Source organism: Salmo trutta, chromosome 4 (assembly GCF_901001165.1).
Source record: "Salmo trutta chromosome 4, fSalTru1.1, whole genome shotgun sequence".
In the NCBI taxonomy this organism is placed as follows: Eukaryota; Metazoa; Chordata; class Actinopteri; order Salmoniformes; family Salmonidae; genus Salmo; species Salmo trutta.
Window position 1 is genome coordinate 45,368,995 of NC_042960.1, and position 18,992 is coordinate 45,387,986.

Consider the following 18,992-nt stretch of genomic DNA (forward strand, 5'->3'; position numbering starts at 1 on the left):
TACCAGGCGGTCTCAAAGGATGGCCCTAAAAATTGTCAAAGACCCCAGCCGCCTTAGTCATAGACTGTTCTCTCTGCTACCGCACGGCAAGCGGTACCGGAGCGTCAAGTCTAGGTCCAAAAGACTTAACAGCTTCTACCCCCAAGCCATAATACTCTTGAACAGCTAAACAAATGGCTACCCAGACCCCCCCCCCCCCCCCTCTTTTACACTGCTGCTACTCTCTGTTTATTATCTATGCATAGTCACTTTACCTCTACATATTACCTCAATTAACCGGTGTCCCGCACCTTGACTCTGTACCGGTACCTCCTGTATATAGCCTCGCTATTTTACTGCTGCTCTTTAATTAGTTACATTTATTTTGAATTTTTTATTTACTCATCCATTTTTTACTTAACACTTAGTTTTCTTAACTTCATTGTTGGTTAAGGGCTTGTAAGTAAGCATTTCACTGTAAGGTCTACACCTGTTGTATTCATAGCATGTGACAAATCACATTTGATTTGAAAACAGACAACAATATCCAAATCGGACCTAAGCAACCACATTGTGGGCCTGTTACAATACATAAATCATGAAGGATTTGAGGAATATCCACTTTGTTAGATCATATTTATTGAATGTGTGCCAATCTGGTCAATGGAATGTCTGCGTTCCATTGACTCCTTACCGCATGTATTGCCAGGGTTAAAGGTTCCAAGCTCTATTCATGTGTGAGCTGCTGCAGGGAAGGGGGCGTTGCCGAGACAACCAAAGACTTGTTTGCTACAACACCTTGATTATTTCACATTGTTACTGGAGAAACCACCAACTGCACGAATGCCCGGCTGTCCTGTCTTCCGTCAGCTGTTCATTCCACACACACAAAAAAACGTTATGACGGTTATTTTATTTTCAAGACCGTGTTCATCCATAACCGTCGGTTACATGGTAATTGTACCAACCCTAGCCATCGCACCTGTAGACTTCCAGTCATTGCGCTAACACTCATTTGCATTGGCTCGTGAAATGAACGCTAACTTCATTCATACTGCACACAGAGACATACAAATGGTATCCACAAGTTCATCTTACTCTGGGTAATTAGAACAAACTACTACTGCCGTATCCCTTTAAAATAGCCACTCCATTACCGCCAGCCTTACCTCAGTCCCCTCCCACACCTCAGTCCCCTCCCACCCCCATCCAGCCATACCTCAGTCCCCTCCCACCCCCATCCAGCCATACCTCAGTCCCCTCCCACCCCCATCCAGCCATACCTCAGTCCCCTCCCACCGCATCCAGCCATACCTCAGTCAACTCCCACCCCATCCAGCCATACCTCAGTCAACTCCCACCCCCATCCAGCCATACCTCCTCAGTCAACTCCCACCCCCATCCAGCCATACCTCAGTCAACTCCCACCCCCATCCAGCCATACCTCAGTCAACTCCCAGGGCCCCTCCAGCCTTACCCCAGGGCCCCTCCAGCCCGCTCTAGCCTTACCTCAGCCCCCATTCACCCAGAACATTACCTACCCTTCTCCAACCTTCTTTAGCTCTACACCTAACCTTCCCCATCCCCTTTAATCCTTTTCACTTCTCTTCATCCCTAAACCATCCTCTCCTCCCCTATCCACTACATCCCACTCTACACCTACCCCTCTCCAGTCATACCAACCTACACTACATAACCAAAAGTATGTGGGCACCTGCTCATCAAACATCTCATTCCAAAATTATGGGCATTCATTTGGAGTTGGTCCCCCTTTGCTGATATTACAGCCTCATCTCTTCTGGGAAGGCTTCCCACTAGAAGTTGGAACATTGCTGGGGGAGACATTCGGCCACAAGAGCATTAGTGAGGTCGGGCACTGATGTCAGGAGATTAGGTCTGGCTCTCAGTCAGCAGTCCAATTAATCCCAAAGGTGTTCAATGGGGTTGAGGTCAGGGCTCTGTGCAAGCCAGTCAAGTTCTTCCACACCGATCTCAACAATTTCTGTATGGAACTTGCTTTGTGCATGGGGGCACTGTCATGCTGAAACAGGAAAGGGCCTTCCCTAAACTGTTGCCACAAAGATGGAAGCACAGAATCGTCTAGAATGTCATTGTATGCTGTAGCGTTAAGATTTCCCTTCACTGGAACTAAGGGGTCTAGCCCGAACCATGAAATAAAGTCCCAAACCATTATTCCTCCTCCATCAAACTTTATAGTTGACACTATGCATTGGGGCAGGTGGTGTTCTCCTGGCATCCGCCAAAACCAGATTCGTACATTGGACTGCTAGATGATGAAGCGTGATTCATCAAAACAGAGAACGCGTTTCCACTGCTCCAGAGTCCAATGGCGGAGAGCGTTACACCACTCCAGCCGACACTTGGCATTGCGTATGGTGATCTTAGGCTTGTGTGCGGCTGCTCGGCCAGCTCTAGCAGGGCAGAAATTTGACCAAATGACTTGTTGGAAAGGTGGCATCCTCTGATGGTGCCACGTTGAAAGTCACTGAGCTCTTCAGTAAGGCCATTCTACTGCCAATGTTTGTCTATGGAGATTGTATGACTGTGTGCTCGACTTTATGCAACTATCAGCAACAGGTGTAGCTGAAATAGTTTTGTATATATGGTGTATATACTCAATCCAAAACCTTAATCTATCCAGTGTTTTCAGAACAACATGAAGAAATGACTAAGCAGTATGGAGCTCAAATCAAATATTATTTGTTACACGCTTTGTAAACAGATGTAGACTAACATTGAAATGCTTACTTACAGGCCCTTCCCAACAAAGCAGAGATCATAACTTTTTTCAAATAATAGGGAAAATAAATGCATTATTTTTTAAAAAAATTCAACTTTTACCCCCTTTTCTCCCCAATTTCGTGATATCTTATTGGTACAGTAGTTACAGTCGTCACATCGCTGCAACTCCCGTACGGACTCGGGAGAGGCAAAGGTCGAGAGCCATGCGTCCTCTGAAACACAACCCTGCCAAGCCCCTCTGCTTTTTGAGACAGTGCTCGCTTAACCAGGAAGACAGCCGCACCAATGTGTCAGAGGAAACACTATCCAACTGGCGACCGTGTCAGCGTGCATGCGCCCGGCCCGCCACAGGAGTTGCTAGAGCGTGATGGGACAAAGACATCTCGGCCGGCCAAACCCTTCCCTAACCCGGACGACACAGCCCGGGATCGAACCCGGATCGGCAGTGACACCTCTAGCACTAACTTGGCTGTATACACAGTGTACCAGTACAGAGTCGATGTGCAGGGACACGAGGTAATTGAGGTAGATATGTAGAAATAGGTAGGGATAAAGTAACTAGGCAACAGGATAGATAATAAACAGTAACAGCAGTGTATGTGATGAGTCAAAAGCGTTAGTGCAAAAAAGGTCAATGCAGATAGTTAGTCTGGTTTGCTATTTATCTAACAACCTATGGGTTGATTTGAGCTTGAGCATTACTGAAAGATGGCAGCCTTCCCCTTGTCATCCAAAGCCTGCTGCCAATAACAGAGTTGAAGGAAGACTGCTAAGACTGGAGCTCATGCTAAGGACCTCTCCCTGCCTAAGCCCCATTATTCACAAGGCTCCTTTTACTTGGCTGATGCCTGCCTGCCTGCCTGCCGGCCGGCTGGCCCTGTGATGTGCAGCTAACTAACATCTGTAACGGCCGTTTGGGGAAGTTTCCACAGAAACACATTCCTCTAACATCATCTCATACGGAGTCTGCAGTGTCTTAAAGACACTCTTAAAGGGGCAGGGAGAAGATGGAGAGTAGTAAAGACACTCAAATGGGCAGAGGGAGACACCGGGGAGATGGGAGAGGGGGAAAGGAGAAGACACGGAGCAGGATTAAAGGGCTTCCTACTGCTGACTTCACACGCGAGCTCAACTGTACTCATGCACACGCGCTCAAAACACAAATACCCAAATGTACTAAAACCATGCACAAACACATTATCAGACCACAGAGAAACGTGTCCAAACAGTTTAAACAAACACCAGAGACAGTGAAGGCCAGCTAAGGACAGAGTGTTGGGAAAGAAAGTCTCTCAGGTCTCTTCAGTGTTTATTAGCCGTATCATGAACAGAGCCCAGTCTGATGAGACCAATGGGATTTGAGAGACCGAGAGAGAGAAAGAGAGAGAAACCGAGAAAGAGAGAAACCGAGAGAGAAAGAGAGCAAAAGAGCAGGCTAAGACAATAGGACAAAGGGGATATTTTTAGATGATGGATTGTGTCGTATTCAGGGCTGTAAAGGGCCAAAGTGTCAGGTACAGAATACAGACGAATGCACTGCTGTGAGATATGTCAACGGAGTGAGTGTGTGTGTGTGTGTGTAAGATGAGTCAACAAGAGGTTCGTTTTGTTACCATGACACCCTGCAAGCTCCAAAACAAAGGATTAGGAAAGAGAGGATGATCTGGGATGTGGTGATGAGAGAAGAGGAGGAAAGAGGAGAGGATTTAATCTCTCCATTACCTGCTAGCCAAAGCTCATAACTCAACTCCAGGGGAACATTTCTCCCCCTATCCACCCCCACTTTTCTGCCTGTGTGTGCATTACCTGGTTGAACCTGCGGGTGAAGGCCACAGCATTAGGGGCAGAGCTGTGCTTCTCCTTCTTGTTCCAGCCACAACTTGACAGCTCCTAAACACACAAACACACACACTTAGCCAGAAGTTGACATAAAACACACAGTCACAGATTTACATGGTGCACGCATCCACAGGTTCAGCAGCTCCTAAATAAGTCATTAACACAGATTTATACAAAGCACACTCCTGGAAAAACAACAGACTGTCTTGAACGGAGTAAAGAGTTAGTGAATTCCACCAAGGACAAACTCTGTTCTGAACAGTTCACTGAGAGGGGAGGGGGCACATTGGGACATGGTAAGGTGTGAGTGAGTGAGAGAGTTTTAGGTCAGAAACAGAGAGCTGAAGGGTAGCAGTGTCAGAGTTGTCATAAGGGTAAGTAACTATCCCAATCATCAGAGGGGAGCAGTCGATAATGGTGCACTTGGACAGACTCTGAACTAGCCCTGAGAGAGTGGAGACCACAGAGACAGACAGAGCAGGGGGAGGAGAGCCTTCTCTGGGCACAGCAGACTGGATCAGGTGTCAGGGGCATTATTAGGGGTCAGGGACATTATCAGGGGGCCAGAGAATTGCCAGGGGGCAAGAGACACAGTGACAGAACAGTAGGAAAACGTGTTGCATTCTCTATTAATCAGCTGAACTACTCTCTTGATGACCACCTCCGAGACTGGCTGCCTGATTGTCTGGAAGCAACAACCACCACCACCAGCCCCAAACAATCTGGCCCAGTGACCTACACACATACACACACCCTGGCCCAAATAAATCATATGCAATGGCCCTGTGTGTGTTTCTGTGTGGCGGGGAACAAGTGTTTCACAGTGTGTGTGTGTGTGTGTGTGTGTGGTAGACCAGTGGTGCCAGCTGTCACATCTCTTACAGCACTCATTTATTTAACCTACACTCCTCTTTAACCTGTTGAGGCCACGGGTTAGCAATGAACCCTGAGACGGGATTGCTAGCAAGGCTGGAAATTCAAAACATCAAAAATCTAATAATTTCAATTTCTCAAACAATCAACTATTTTACACCATTTAAAAGATAAACATCTCCTTAATCTAACCACATTGTCCGATTTTCAAAGAGGCTTTACGGCAAAAGCATAAAGTTAGATTATGTTAGGACAGTACATAGCCACAAAAGTACAAACATCCATTTTCAATTCAAGGTCAGGCGTCACCAAAAGCAGAAACCAGCTAAAATTATGCACCAACCTTTGACAATCTCCATCAGATGACACTCCTAGGACATTATGTTATACAATACATGCATTTTTTGTTCCATCAAGTTCATATTTATATCCAAAAACCGCATTTTACAGTAGCTGTGAAATTCTGATTTTTTTCTTCTCTGAAATGCTTCCGGTGAACAACGTTACAATTTTCCAAATTACTATTCGAAAACATTGGTAAATTATAATATTGTCATTCAAATAATTATAGTTTAACATTTCGTAAATGATACTGTCTTGCCAGATTTCAAAATAACTTTACTGGGAAATCACAAGTTGCAATAAACCAGGTGCTGTGCTTAGAACAATAAGCTAGCCTAATTAGCTTAGCATCATCTTGTAACCATGTAATATCAATAATACTATTGTCAATAATCCATTACCTTTGATTATCTTCATCCATTGGCAGTTCCAGGAATTCCAGGTCCACAACAAATGTGGTTTCTTTTGACAAAGTTCATAATTGATGTCCAAAGAACTCCAAGTTGTTCCATGTTGTTAGCGCTTCGGTGGCTACTAAAAAGTAGCGCGGGGGGGTGTGTGAAGTCACGGCAAAAAGTTAAAAAAGTTACAAAAATAATCTATTTATGTTTGTTCAAACATGTCAAACGTTGTTTAGCATCAATCTTTAGAGCCATTTTTAACGTGAAACATCAGTAATGTTTCAACCCGACCTCACCTGTGTCTAGAAAAACGTTTTTGAAAAATGTCCCGTGTCTCATGATTGCGCAGGTGCAGGCCATAATGGAAGTGACGACATCCCACGGACGTCAACTTCAATGCATTCTTATTTGCTCCCTGTTAATCATGGAAGCTTCAAACAACTTTATAAAGATCGCTGACATCTAGTGGAATCCGTAGGAGTTGCGAACTGAATCCTTTCTCACTATGGTATCTAATAAACAATGACACTAAATAGTACAGCCACAAAATTCTCATTTTTTTTAAATCTATTTTTCTCAGCTTTTTGCCTGCAATATGAGTTTTGTTATACTTACAGACACCATTCAAACTGTTTTAGAAAATTCAGAGTGTTTTCTATCCGAATGTGTTAATAATATGCATATCCTAGCTTCTGAGTTGGTGTAGGAGGCATTCAAAAATGGGCACGTATTTTTTTCAAAATTCTCAATACTGCCACCGTGGCCCGTAGAGGTTAAACATGCGCTCCCCTCTGGCTGTCACTCATCCCCTCCATCCCACTCATGTTATCCACTCCTCCACCATTCTCCTTCCCCATCTCCTAATAATGGCTCCCAGATTGGGACGTTCCATTGGGAGACTGAGTTAGAGCGAGTGAGAGGGAGAGAGATGGATATACAATAAAGGACTATTGTAGATCCCAGGGGAAGACAGTTGTAGTGAAAACGTCTCATTTGAGATGTTATTTATTATCACACACACTTAACTTTTTGGTCCACCAGCCACTGTGGCAGGTAAATGTAAAAAATATTTTTTTGCTAAAACGACACCAACAAAACATGAAGAAAAAAAGAACAGACATGCTTTGTAATGTTTCTAAAACAATAATTGTATTAGTATTAAGAACTAAATGTGGTATATTGTTTAATTTCATTTTTTTGTGACCTGAGTCTTAACCAAAATATCACAGACGAGATAAAAATGTTGACCTGCCCCTGGAGGTTACTATGGTAATGGGACTCGAGTCATGTTTGTGCCTGTGTGATTGAGTATGACTAGTTGAAACAGAGAAAAACAAAACAATGTAAATAGCCAAGAAACAAGGACAAAGTCTCACTTCTGTAGACTTCCGTTTCAAGTAAATTTGACCAACTTTTATGCCTGTGCCAGTGCTTCTAAAATATTTATCTTTCACTCAGCTCTTCACATGCGTACATCAGCCCCCACCAAGCAGTGTTGCAGCGAGAGGTGGAATAGGATATATACGGACGGTTCGTAGGTTTGACTTTATGCGATTAATTTACCGGCTATAAAACAAAAAAACGAGGGAAATACTTTGAAAACAGCATTTATTTTACTATAAATGTGATCATACTTAACATTTTTATTCACAAATGCGATTGAAATGCTTGCACAGTGGAGCCTGACCACCCGCCAACGTGGCTGGTGAAATAGACATCTTACCCGCCAATACCAAAATCTACCTGCATTTGGCAGGTGTTCATTTTAGGCCCTACACACACACACACACACACACACACACACACACACACACACACACACACACACACACACACACACACAATTAAACCTTGAATAACCTCAATTTAATAGAAATATTTCACTTGGTCTCAAAGCACCTGACTCGGTGTGGGGGTTTAACTCACTCCATCCACCAGCAGTGTAGAAGGCAGCACCCAGCCACCTGCCATTCCCTCATAACCTAAAACTTTATAACCCTAACCCAACACATTCCTCTCATCTGAACTAAAGGAAACCCTAAATGATATCTCATAACAGAAAGGGCCCTACTTACAACGCTCTCATATAAGCTGTCGCAATTACAACCGGTGTGTGTAAAATCAGCAGGGAACTGTTGTACAGCTAACTTTATCATCCCATTTCACTCTATAGGCATTAAAAACAACACAGAGCTTTAAAACAGCTCAACACGGATGGCCCTTTAGTGCCTGGGTTTGACGAGGTGGTCCTGGTGAGTGTGTGAAGAGAGGTTTGACGAGGTAGAAGCGTTCAGTAGAGGACTTTAATGGGGCTAGTAAAGTGCAGTCAGCCTGCTGAAACAAACCACAGATGGGTTTCACTAGTTTCCACAACGTCCTGGCCTAGGGGTGGCCGCCAGTATCAATGATATTACCCCAACAAACAGCTCCAGTCTGTTGCGTAACACCATTTTCTACTTGGTCCATTTGATTTATGTCATGTCTGAGCCATGCCTTTCTCGAATCGGTGACAATGCCTTGCGCTTTGAGCGTACATTTGTATTAAAGTCAATATGATTATTTGAGATGCAGTGGTTGTCTGGGCGGTTGTAGTTGGTCCCAGCCCCATCCTACCCTCACCGCTTTCTAGTTCTAAAATCAGCAGTACACACACCCCTGACTGACAGATGATTCCACAGCATGTATTTTGAAGTTGTCACACACACAGCTAAAGCAGCTCCAGCCAAACCACTAACAGAGCCGATCTAATGTGAGATACCACAGCCACTTCTCTGCTCTGAGCCTTGGTTCAGTCAACACAGTGGAAACCTGGAGCTCCACACACCCTGTGGACCAGACCAGAACGAGAGAATCAGCTGGAGCTAGAGGAGTGGGGGGAGAGAGAGAAAGGAGGGGAGAGGGAGGTTGACTAAGGTTGACAGCAATCGTAATGGGAAGTAACTTGTGTGTGATAAAATTACATCCAGGCCTGTGCTGTAAGGCCAGGAGACAGAAAGGCAGTAAGAGACAATCCTAATTGCCTGAGCGGCAGTCTTCTGACCACTACAGAAACATTACCTTCAGCGCTGACACCTGATTGGCATTCAGACCATTACCTCGCCTGCCTCTAGGAAGACCTATGAAATGTTGGTGTAAAAATGCATCTCTCAGACAGTGCTTCATTCCCTAGCGCCAGCCCCCTGTTAGCTAGTGTTATATGTTAGGTGGAGGTTAGTTCATCATATCCTGCGAATATGTATGCATCCCTATTCCCTACATGGCAGGTTCTACATGACGTGTAGGAGATGGGTTTTCCAGAAACGCTAGGCCTATAATGTCCGTTATACTCCTATCCTGTTCACTTTCCCACACAGCCAATGTCATGGCTCATAAAATTGTATGAGAGGAGCGATGTGATCAGACAAGCACGTAGACCAGCGGTTCCCAAACTAGGGGTCACTGTCAAAATCCAGAAGAAGAAAAAATATATATTAGAGTTGAAGTCGAAAGTTTACATTGTTTTTTTTAAATGTTAGTTTTCACAATTTCTGACATTTAATCCTAGTAAAAATTCCATGTCTTAGGTCAGTTAGGATCACCACTTCATTTTAAGAATGTGAAATGTCAGAATAACAGTTGAAAGAATGATTTATTTCAGCTTTTATTTCTTTCACCACATTCCCAGTGGGTCAGAAGTTTACATACACTCAATTAGTATTTGGTAGCATTGCCTTTAAATTGTTTAACTTGGGTCAAACGTTTTGGGCAGCCTTCCACAAGCTTCCCACAATAAGTTGGGTGAATTTTGGCCCATTCCTCCTGACAGAGCTGGTGTAACTGAGTCAGGTTTGTAGGCCTCCTTGCTCGCACACGCCTTTTCAGTTCTACCCACAAATTTTCTAAAGGATTGAGGTCAGGGCTTTGTCATGGTCACTCCAATACCTTGACTTTGTTGTCCTTAAGCCATTTTGCCACAACTTTGGAAGTATGCTTGGGGTCATTGTCCATTTGGAAGACCCATTTGCGACCAAGCTTTAACTTCCTGACTGATGTCTTGAGATGTTGCTTCAATATATCCACATCATTTTCCTGCCTCATGATGCCATCTATTTTGTGAAGTGCACCAGGCCCTCCTGTAGCAAAGCACCCCGACAACATGATGCTGCCAACCCCGTGCTTCCCGGTTGGGATGGTGTTCTTCAGCTTGTAAGCCTCCCCCCTTTTTCCTCCAAACATAACGATGATCATTATGGCCAAACAGTTCTATTTTTGTTTCATCAGACCAGAGGACATTTCTCCACAAAGTAGGATCTTTGTCCCCATGTGCAGTTGCAAATCGTAGTCTGGCTTTTTTATGGTGGTTTTGGAGCAGTGGCTTCTTCCTTGCTGAGCGGCCTTTCAGGTAATGTCGATATAGGACTCGTTTTACTGTGGATATAGACACTTTAGTACCCGTTTCCTGCAGCATCTTCACAAGGTCCTTTGCTGTTGTTCTGGGATTGATTTGCACTTTTCGCACCAAAGTACGTTCATCTCTAGGAGACAGAACGAGTCTCTTCCCTGAGCGGTGTGGTCCCATGGTGTTTATACTTGCGTACTATTGTTTGTACAGATGAACATGGTACCTTGAGGCATTTGGAAATTTCTCCCAAGGATGAACCAGACTTGTGGATGTCTACACTTTTTTTCTGAGGTCTTGGCTGATTTCTTTTGATTTTCCCAAAATGTCAAGCAAAGAGGTACTGAGTTTGAAGGTAGGCCTTGAAATACATCCACAGGTACACCTCCAATTGACTCAAATTATGTAAATTAGCCTATCAGAAGCTTCTAAAGCCATGACATCTTTTCTGGAATTTTCCAAGCTGTTTAAAGGCACAGTCAACTTAGTGTATGTAAACTTCTGACCCACTGGAATTGTGATACAGTGAATTAGAAGTAAAATAATCTGTCTGTAAACAATTGTTTGAAAAATGACTTGTGTCATGCACAAAGAAGATGTTCTAACCGACTTGCCAAAACTATAGTTTGTTAACAAGAAATTTGTGGAGTGGTTGAAAAACGAGTTTTAATGACCCCAACCTAAGTGTATGTAAACTTCCCACTTCAACTGTGGTAATCAAAAAAGTGTATTGGTTAATTTTCTTCAAAGTAGCCACCCTTTGCCTTGATGATAGCTTTGCACATGCTTGTCATTCTCTGAACCAGCTTCATAACCCAACACACCTCCAGGCTGTGTAAGGGTCATTTGACCAAGAAGAAAAGTGATGGAGTGCTGCATCAGATGACATGGCCTCCACAATCACCTGACCTCAACCCAATTGAGATGGTTTGGGATGAGTTGAACCGCAGAGCAAATGAAAATCAGCCAACAAGTGCTCAGCATATTTGGTAACTCCTTCAAGACTGTTGGAAAAGCATTCCAGGTGATGCTGGTTGAGAGAATGCAAAGCTGTCATCAAGGCAAAGGGTGGCTACTTTGAAGAATCTCAAATATATTTTCATTTGTTAAACACTTTTGGCTACATGATTCCATATGTTATTTCATAGTTTTGATGTCTTCACTATTATTCTTCAATGTAGAAAATAGTAAAAAATGTATAAAAATCCTTGAATAAGTAAGTGTCGAAACTTTTGACTGGTACTGTACGTGATCTTTAAACTATGAGGGTCCTGGTCCATGTTTGGGAGAAGTTGAGCGTGTTTTCTATTTCCAGTGTGTCTCTCTGTCTGTGTGTGGTGGGTACAGACTTCTAAGGGAACTGGCATACCACGCAGCGGTTTGTATTAGAGCTATCTGATGCCATTTCCCTACAAGCCAAAAACAATCTCTGCCCGCCAAAACCTAATTTACTTCCCCTGCTGTTGATGTAACCACAGGGTAAAAACATGGCTATTTTACTCTAGTTCTCTTGCACTGTTCATGTTTCAGCACCAAAACAGACAGATGAGCATATGGAGAGAGATGGAGGGGAGAGAGAGGAGGACAGAGACAACAGGATGAAATGCTTTCTACAGTCTCTCTCTAGCTAGGATCCAATCGGACCCACGTCACTCTTCTCTTACCAGAACCAGACCTGGGCTAGAAATAACTTTTCATAAAACGGCGCTTGTAAACTGCGCTAGAAAGACATGGCTTCAGTTACACGTTTCCAGCAGCTCAACAACTTCTTTCCCCCTCTCTCCCCTTTCATCCCCCTCTATGAATCTCTCTTTTTTATATAGTTTTCCAATTCCCAGAAAACAGATCCAGAAGCTGTTGAGGGAGACTCAGAGGACTGGATGTCACTGGCATCTTACACATCCAATAGCCTACCAGCTACCTATTGCACCTGTGGAGGACAGTGAGCTGAAACATTTAACGTGTTGCAAATTATGAATCGATAGAGTTGAAGATTCACTGTTCTATTGGACAGGTAGAAAATAATAAACTCAGCAAAAAAAGAAATGTCCTCTCACTGTAAACTGCGTTTATTTTCAGCAAACTTAACATGTAAATATTTGTGTGAACATAAGATTCAACAACAGACAAACTGAACAAATTCCACAGACATGTGACTAACAGAAATTGAATAATGTGTCCCTGAACAAAAGGGGGGGGGGGGGGGTCAAAATCAAAAGTAACAGTCAGTATCTGGTGTGGCCACCAGCTGCATTAAGTACTGCAGTGCATCTCCTCCTCATAGACTGCACCAGATTTGCCAGTTCTTGCTGTGAGATGTTACCCCACTCTTCCACCAAGGCACCTGCAAGTTCTCGGACATTTCTGGGGGGAATGGCTCTAGCACTCACCCTCCGATCCAACAGGTCCCAGATGTGCACAACAGGATTGAGATCCGGGCTCTTCGCTGGCCATGGCAGAACACTGACATTCATGTCTTGCAGGAAATCACGCACAGAACGAGCAGTACGGCTGGTGGCATTGTCATGCTGGAGGGTCATGTCAGGATGAGCCTGCAGGAAGGGTACCACATGAGGAAGGAGGTTGTCTTCCCTGTAATGCACAGCATTGAGATTGCCTGCAATGACAACAAGCTCAGTATGATGCTGTGACACACCACCCCAGACCATGATGGACCATCCACCTCCAAATCAATCTGGCTCCAGAGTACAGGCCTCAGTAACGCACATTCCTGACGATAAACGCGAATCCGACCATCACCCCTGGTGAGACTAAACCGCAACTCGTCAGTGAAGAACACTTTTTGCCAGTCCTGTCTGGTCCGCCGATGGTGGGTTTGTGCCCATAGGCGACGTTGTTGCCGGTGATGTCTGGTGAGGACCTGCCTTACAACAGGCCTTAAAGCCCTCAGTCCAGCCTCTCTCAGCCTATTGCGGACAGTCTGAGCACCAATGGAGGGATTGTGCGTTCCTGGTGTAACTCGGGTAGTTGTTGTTGCCATCCTGTACCTGTTCCACAGGTGTGATGTTCGGATGTACCGATCCTGTGCAGGTGTTGTTACACGTGGTCTGCCACTGCGAGGATGATCAGCTGTCCGTCCTGTCTCCCTGTCTTAAGCATCTCACTGTACGGACATTGCAATTTATTGCCCTGGCCACATCTGCAGTCCTCATGCCTCCTTGCAGCATGCCTAAGGCACGTTCACACAGATGAGCAGGGACCCTGGGCATCTCTTTTGGTGTTTTTCAGAGTCAGTAAAAAGGCCTCTTCAGTGTCTTAAGTTTTCATAACTGTGACCTACTGTTTATTGCCTACTGTCTGTAAGCTCTTAGTGTCTTAACGACCGTTCCACAGGTGCATGTTCATTAATTGTTTATGCTTCATTGAACAAGCAAGCATAGGAAACAGTGGTTTAAACCCTTTACAATGAAGATCTGTTAAGTTATTAGGATTTTTACGAATTATCTTTGAAATACAGGGTTGTTTCTTTTTTGCTGAGTTTAGCAGAGAAGACACACCTCACTGGACACACACTGGTTGAACCAATGTTGTTCGTACGTAATTTCAAAGGAATTACGTTGCACCAACATAAAATAAACGTTGAAATCTGTGCCCAGTGGGACAATACTACAGATAAACCAGTCAGTCCACTCTTACACTCCGCTCTGTGGCTTCTCTCCATCTCCTCTAGGGAGAAACTTTACTTTCAGGCTCAACTCAAACCATCTGCTCCATGTCAGTTCTTGCATCATAATGGTCATGTCTGGCTTAATCACACACACAAGTTATGGAAAACACATTCTTGTAAATGGACCACTGTGTTCTTGATAAAAGCAATAATGTCTGATTTAATCACTCTGCTATGAAAGGAGGCTGATGCCAAGGGCAGTGTTTTCCACAAGCACATGGCATAGCCAGCCAAATAGAAAAAGTAGACAGCCAGGATTCCCCAGGCCCGGGTTAAGAATCTTTTGCTGAACAAGCTCTATTTTGGTGGCCTCCGGTACATTTTAATGCCTTGATTCCATCTGAAATACACAGCAAAATATTGAATACTTTGAGTTTACCTCACAGATTTGAAAATAATTCATACATTACTGAAAATGTATGAATTCCTTATATTGTTCATTTTTTGGGATATCATCTAGGCCTATATGATCTACACTATTTTCTAAGAGAACATTACAACTTTATTTTTTACATTTAACTGGTCTTATATTGAGATTAAAGTATTTTACAGCAAGATATGAATAGACAATTTATGTTTTTTCTTCAAATTATGCATTTTATTTGATTATTATTAAGTAAATAGCCAAAATTATCTTGAAAAGAATTAAAGGTTACATTTAAATAAAACATTGTGTGATGGGCACTTTTTAAATGGAAAAATAGGTCTCTAAAATAAGCAGAACAGATGCTCAATTAAGTTCTGGGTCTATACTTGTTAAGAGAAGAGAGAACGACATCAGTTAAATTAGTGAAAGAAGTTAGTTTGCAAATCCATTTGTGAATTGCAGTGTAATTTGTACAAAACAAATACTTTTTAACAACTGACCCACAGATTTATTCTCAAGTAATCTTGGAAGAGTCTGAATTCTACAGGCTCCAATCACCCTTTTAAGAGGCATTTTCTCAGTTATCTGCAATGCAGGTATGATTGAAGAATGAAGCAGGTGTTAATCATGGGCTTTGAAGAGGCATTTGACTTTGATTAAATCAGTAGACTGATATCAATATTTATGAAACGACCATATAAAATATCCTAAGCTCTTAAAACAATTCAAATCAGTTATATTTTGGACGACAGTGCAAATATCGCTTCACTAGCCTACCTACACTATTGTCCTGCAGTGAGGAGCATTCACCATCTTCATCAACATTTTTCATAATTTATATATCGATAATAAAATGAAACGTTTTAATAAAGTCCTTTTCACATTAGCAGATGTCAGAGTTTACTTGTCCCGATGCCATACCATAGACAATTATTTTGCATGATTTATGAATGGCAATAATATGAGATTGACTTTATTCAGTCAGTTCGACACCATTTATAAACTAGTCAAGCTTGTTGTTCAATCAATCTAATGACAGTAAGTGCATGCGCCAGCACTTCGTGGCTGTTTATGAAACACGCGAAAATAAAATATATGTGCCAGAAAAGAATAGGCTATGTGGATTTCGACTCGCCGTTATCACAATATGGGTCATGCAAATTGACTCATAGGCGAAGAAGGAGTATCATGCTCTCTCCCTCCGTGTAAAGACATTTGACTGCAAACACAGCGTACAGAAAAAAACACACCACCAGGTACCGGAAAAGAACGAAAAATGTCAAACCAGCAGTGTTCCCCTGTCATCACTCACTTTGTGACTGACAGACAGGCGCCTGTCCTATCAACAGATCGCTAGAAGATGCATATCGTTCATTCTAGCGGGAGAGGGCTCGGCTGACTTTTTTTTCCTGCCTTGCGAACTGTAAAAAAAATCTAAATTGCCAAGTTAATTTAAGTGGAAAAAGTACATGGCTGAAATTGAGTGTACAACTGGCTGGAAAGCCGACAGCTGGCGCTAGAGGAAAGCACTGCAAGCGGTCTGTTCTTCAATGCAGTCAATGTGCGCACACACCAGAGTATGTGAGCGGAGTTGAGCGGTTGGAAATCCCGCTCATGGAACATGGTGCCTTCCTTTCCAACCACTCCGCTAAAAACCTGCTCCTCGCTCACAGGAAAAAAATAACTGCTACTCCAAAAATCACAATTTAACCAACGCCCATCAATGTGTGTGACTACCTGGACCAACCATTTGGTTTCGAAGAGCTCAAACCAAACCATATGATTTGAATGAAAAGTATTTTAATAAACATGAACATGTGAATGTAAGAAGCGCTCATCATTTCAAATTGGCTACATGTCATATTAAACAGCATATAAACTCGAAATAGGTCAGAAGCCATAAAGGGAGACTAATAAGTAATTATTTTGGCTATATTATTTCAAGGCAATAGCCTACAAATAAATACATTGTGAAGCACGTGTGAGTGCGACAGGCTGGTAGGGACCTAACGCCTCAGAATTGGAACATGTCATGTATTAAATCATTATAGTGTATAAATTGCGCATATAGGCTCTGACTAACTTAAAATTAAAAACAAATTGAACCAAATATGACTTACTAGTGCCGTTGAATTCATTTTTAGAAACATGGAGCTTGGACAGTGTGAGGCTTCAGGCTCATGTGACCGTGCCTGGAGAGTAGGCCAGCAAAGGAGAAAATCATCTCAGCACTTGCTGGGGATGCTAAACACGCTTTTGGTCACTCTTGCCAGGCTGGGCAGAGATGCTGAGTTTATTTTTCTATAGGTAGGCCTAACGGTTGTTAGGCAATATAACCCAATCAAAATGGAATGCTCCTTGAAAGTGAGAACATGCCAGGCCTATTGTACACATAATAGAACAAAAATGAACAACATTTTAGAGATCAGATTCTTAGTTTAGAAATACTTTGATACAATGACAGTTATCTACCCATCTCGTTCCTTTATTTTAGCATGTGCACATAGTAAGTACACCTTCATGCTTTCGGGATACATGTCTTTTCAGATTCAACAATGATTCTTTAGTTGTGGACACTACATTACCACACTCCCTTTCTTACCTTGATTTTGCACCTGTGTGTTTGATCAGTTTCTTTATGGAAATATATAGTTAACTCCATGACAGTAGCTAAAGCAAAGGGCTATAGCAGCACACAAGTAGACAACAAATGCATGCAGGGCCGGGCATGCCCTGAGCTCGTGAAGTGAGCGCTACTGGAGCCGGCCTTCGCGGATGCGCCGGCCTTTGACAATCACGTTCCACTCAGACTCTGGCACACACACAAACTCGCTCACACAGACATACCGTGTTAAGACTGTTACGATGTGTTTTATAGTGGTTAGAGAAGCATATTCTAAAAGGGCAATACCAATATAAAGCCTCAGGTCATAACACACAGCTATTTACAGTTATTAAGAAGTTATTAGACAGCACGGTGAGAATAGTACTCCATAACATGAGATTAAACATACCAGACCAATGATACAAATATAGCCTACTGCCGACTTTTCATTAGAGTCCAGCAGATGACAACTTTTCCATGACGCAGTGGTCTCACAGCTTGCTAGCTCTGCTGCCTGCTTCCTCTGCTCTGCGAGGGTCACTGCTTTCATAAACCCTGCTGCTGTAAAATTATTATTACAACTTTAACCAACGACCAGGACAGCTTGGAAACAATTGGACTGAAAATATGACGGTTATTTGTAAATTCAAATTAAGATGCAAGACATCAACATTAAAAGGAAAGATTCACCCATTTTGAATGTTATATTGTTTTGTGTATCTCTGAGCAATGTTCTATCGATTCCCCGGGTCATTTCATTTGTATCTGAGCTATTGCCTTTCAAAGCAGGCAGAAATTCGACCGATATGATATAGCATTGCGATTAATCCTCAGAGTAAAATAATAAATAAAATAAAAAACATTCAAATCTGTCAGTTTAAGATGGAGATATAATTTTGTTTTACATAGGCTGCATCTCAATCCACCGCATCTTCCTACGTTGTTCTGCATCTGTGGTGGAAGGTGGCCGAGCTACAGCAGCGTTTGTCAGACCATGAGACATTCTCACAAAAAATTCTGTAGCGTCCGAACAAACTAATATGACCACCTTATGGAATGACGGGACTCTTAACGTACACAATGGTGTCCTCTGTTTTGCTGTTTGACCTCCACAAACCCCACGGGACTCATCCGGAGTTGGTAACGCTGATGTGCCTACTTCGGTCTGTAGCGTCTGAACCGTTCAGGCTACAAACTAATATGAACTCTGTAGATGGGGAAAGAGACTCATGAATAAGATGGTGTTCTCCATGACCCCCATAACTATCACGGGACTCGTCTGAATGTAACCCATACAAATGACACTAATGTACTTGTCCTCTTGCTCAGTTGTGCACCGGGGCCTCCCACTCTTTCTATTCTGGTTAGAGCCAGTTTGCACTGTTCTGTGAAGGGAGTAGTACACAGCTTTATATGAGATCTTCAGTTTCTTGGCAATTTCTCACATGGAATAGCCTTAATTTCTCAGAACAAGAATAGACTGACGAGTTTCAGAAGTGCTTTGTTTCTAGCCGTTTTGAGCCTGTAAACGAACCCACAAATGCTAATGCTCCAGATATTCAACTAGTCTGAAGACCAGTTTTATTGCTTCTTTAATCAGAACAGTTTAACTGTGCTAACATAATTGCAAAAGGGTTTTCTAAATGATCAATTAGCCTTTTAAAATGATACACTTGGATTAGCTAACACAACATTCCATTGAAACACAGGAGTGATGGTTGCTGATAATAGGCCTCTGTACGCCTATGTAGATATTC

The 18,992-nt window shown here is 42.9% G+C and overlaps 1 protein-coding gene across 5 annotated transcripts in view; it reads right to left on the reverse strand.

Annotated features, from left to right (window-relative positions):
* LOC115192447 (ras-specific guanine nucleotide-releasing factor RalGPS2) overlaps nucleotides 1–18,992 on the reverse strand; it is a 153,737-nt gene that overhangs the window by 81,990 nt on the left and 52,755 nt on the right. For all 5 annotated transcript variants that reach the window (XM_029750952.1, XM_029750949.1, XM_029750951.1 and 2 more), the window contains exon 6: nucleotides 4,549–4,632. In XM_029750952.1, the coding sequence (XP_029606812.1) occupies nucleotides 4,549–4,632 (84 nt within the window). The remainder of the gene's footprint in view (nucleotides 1–4,548; nucleotides 4,633–18,992) is intronic.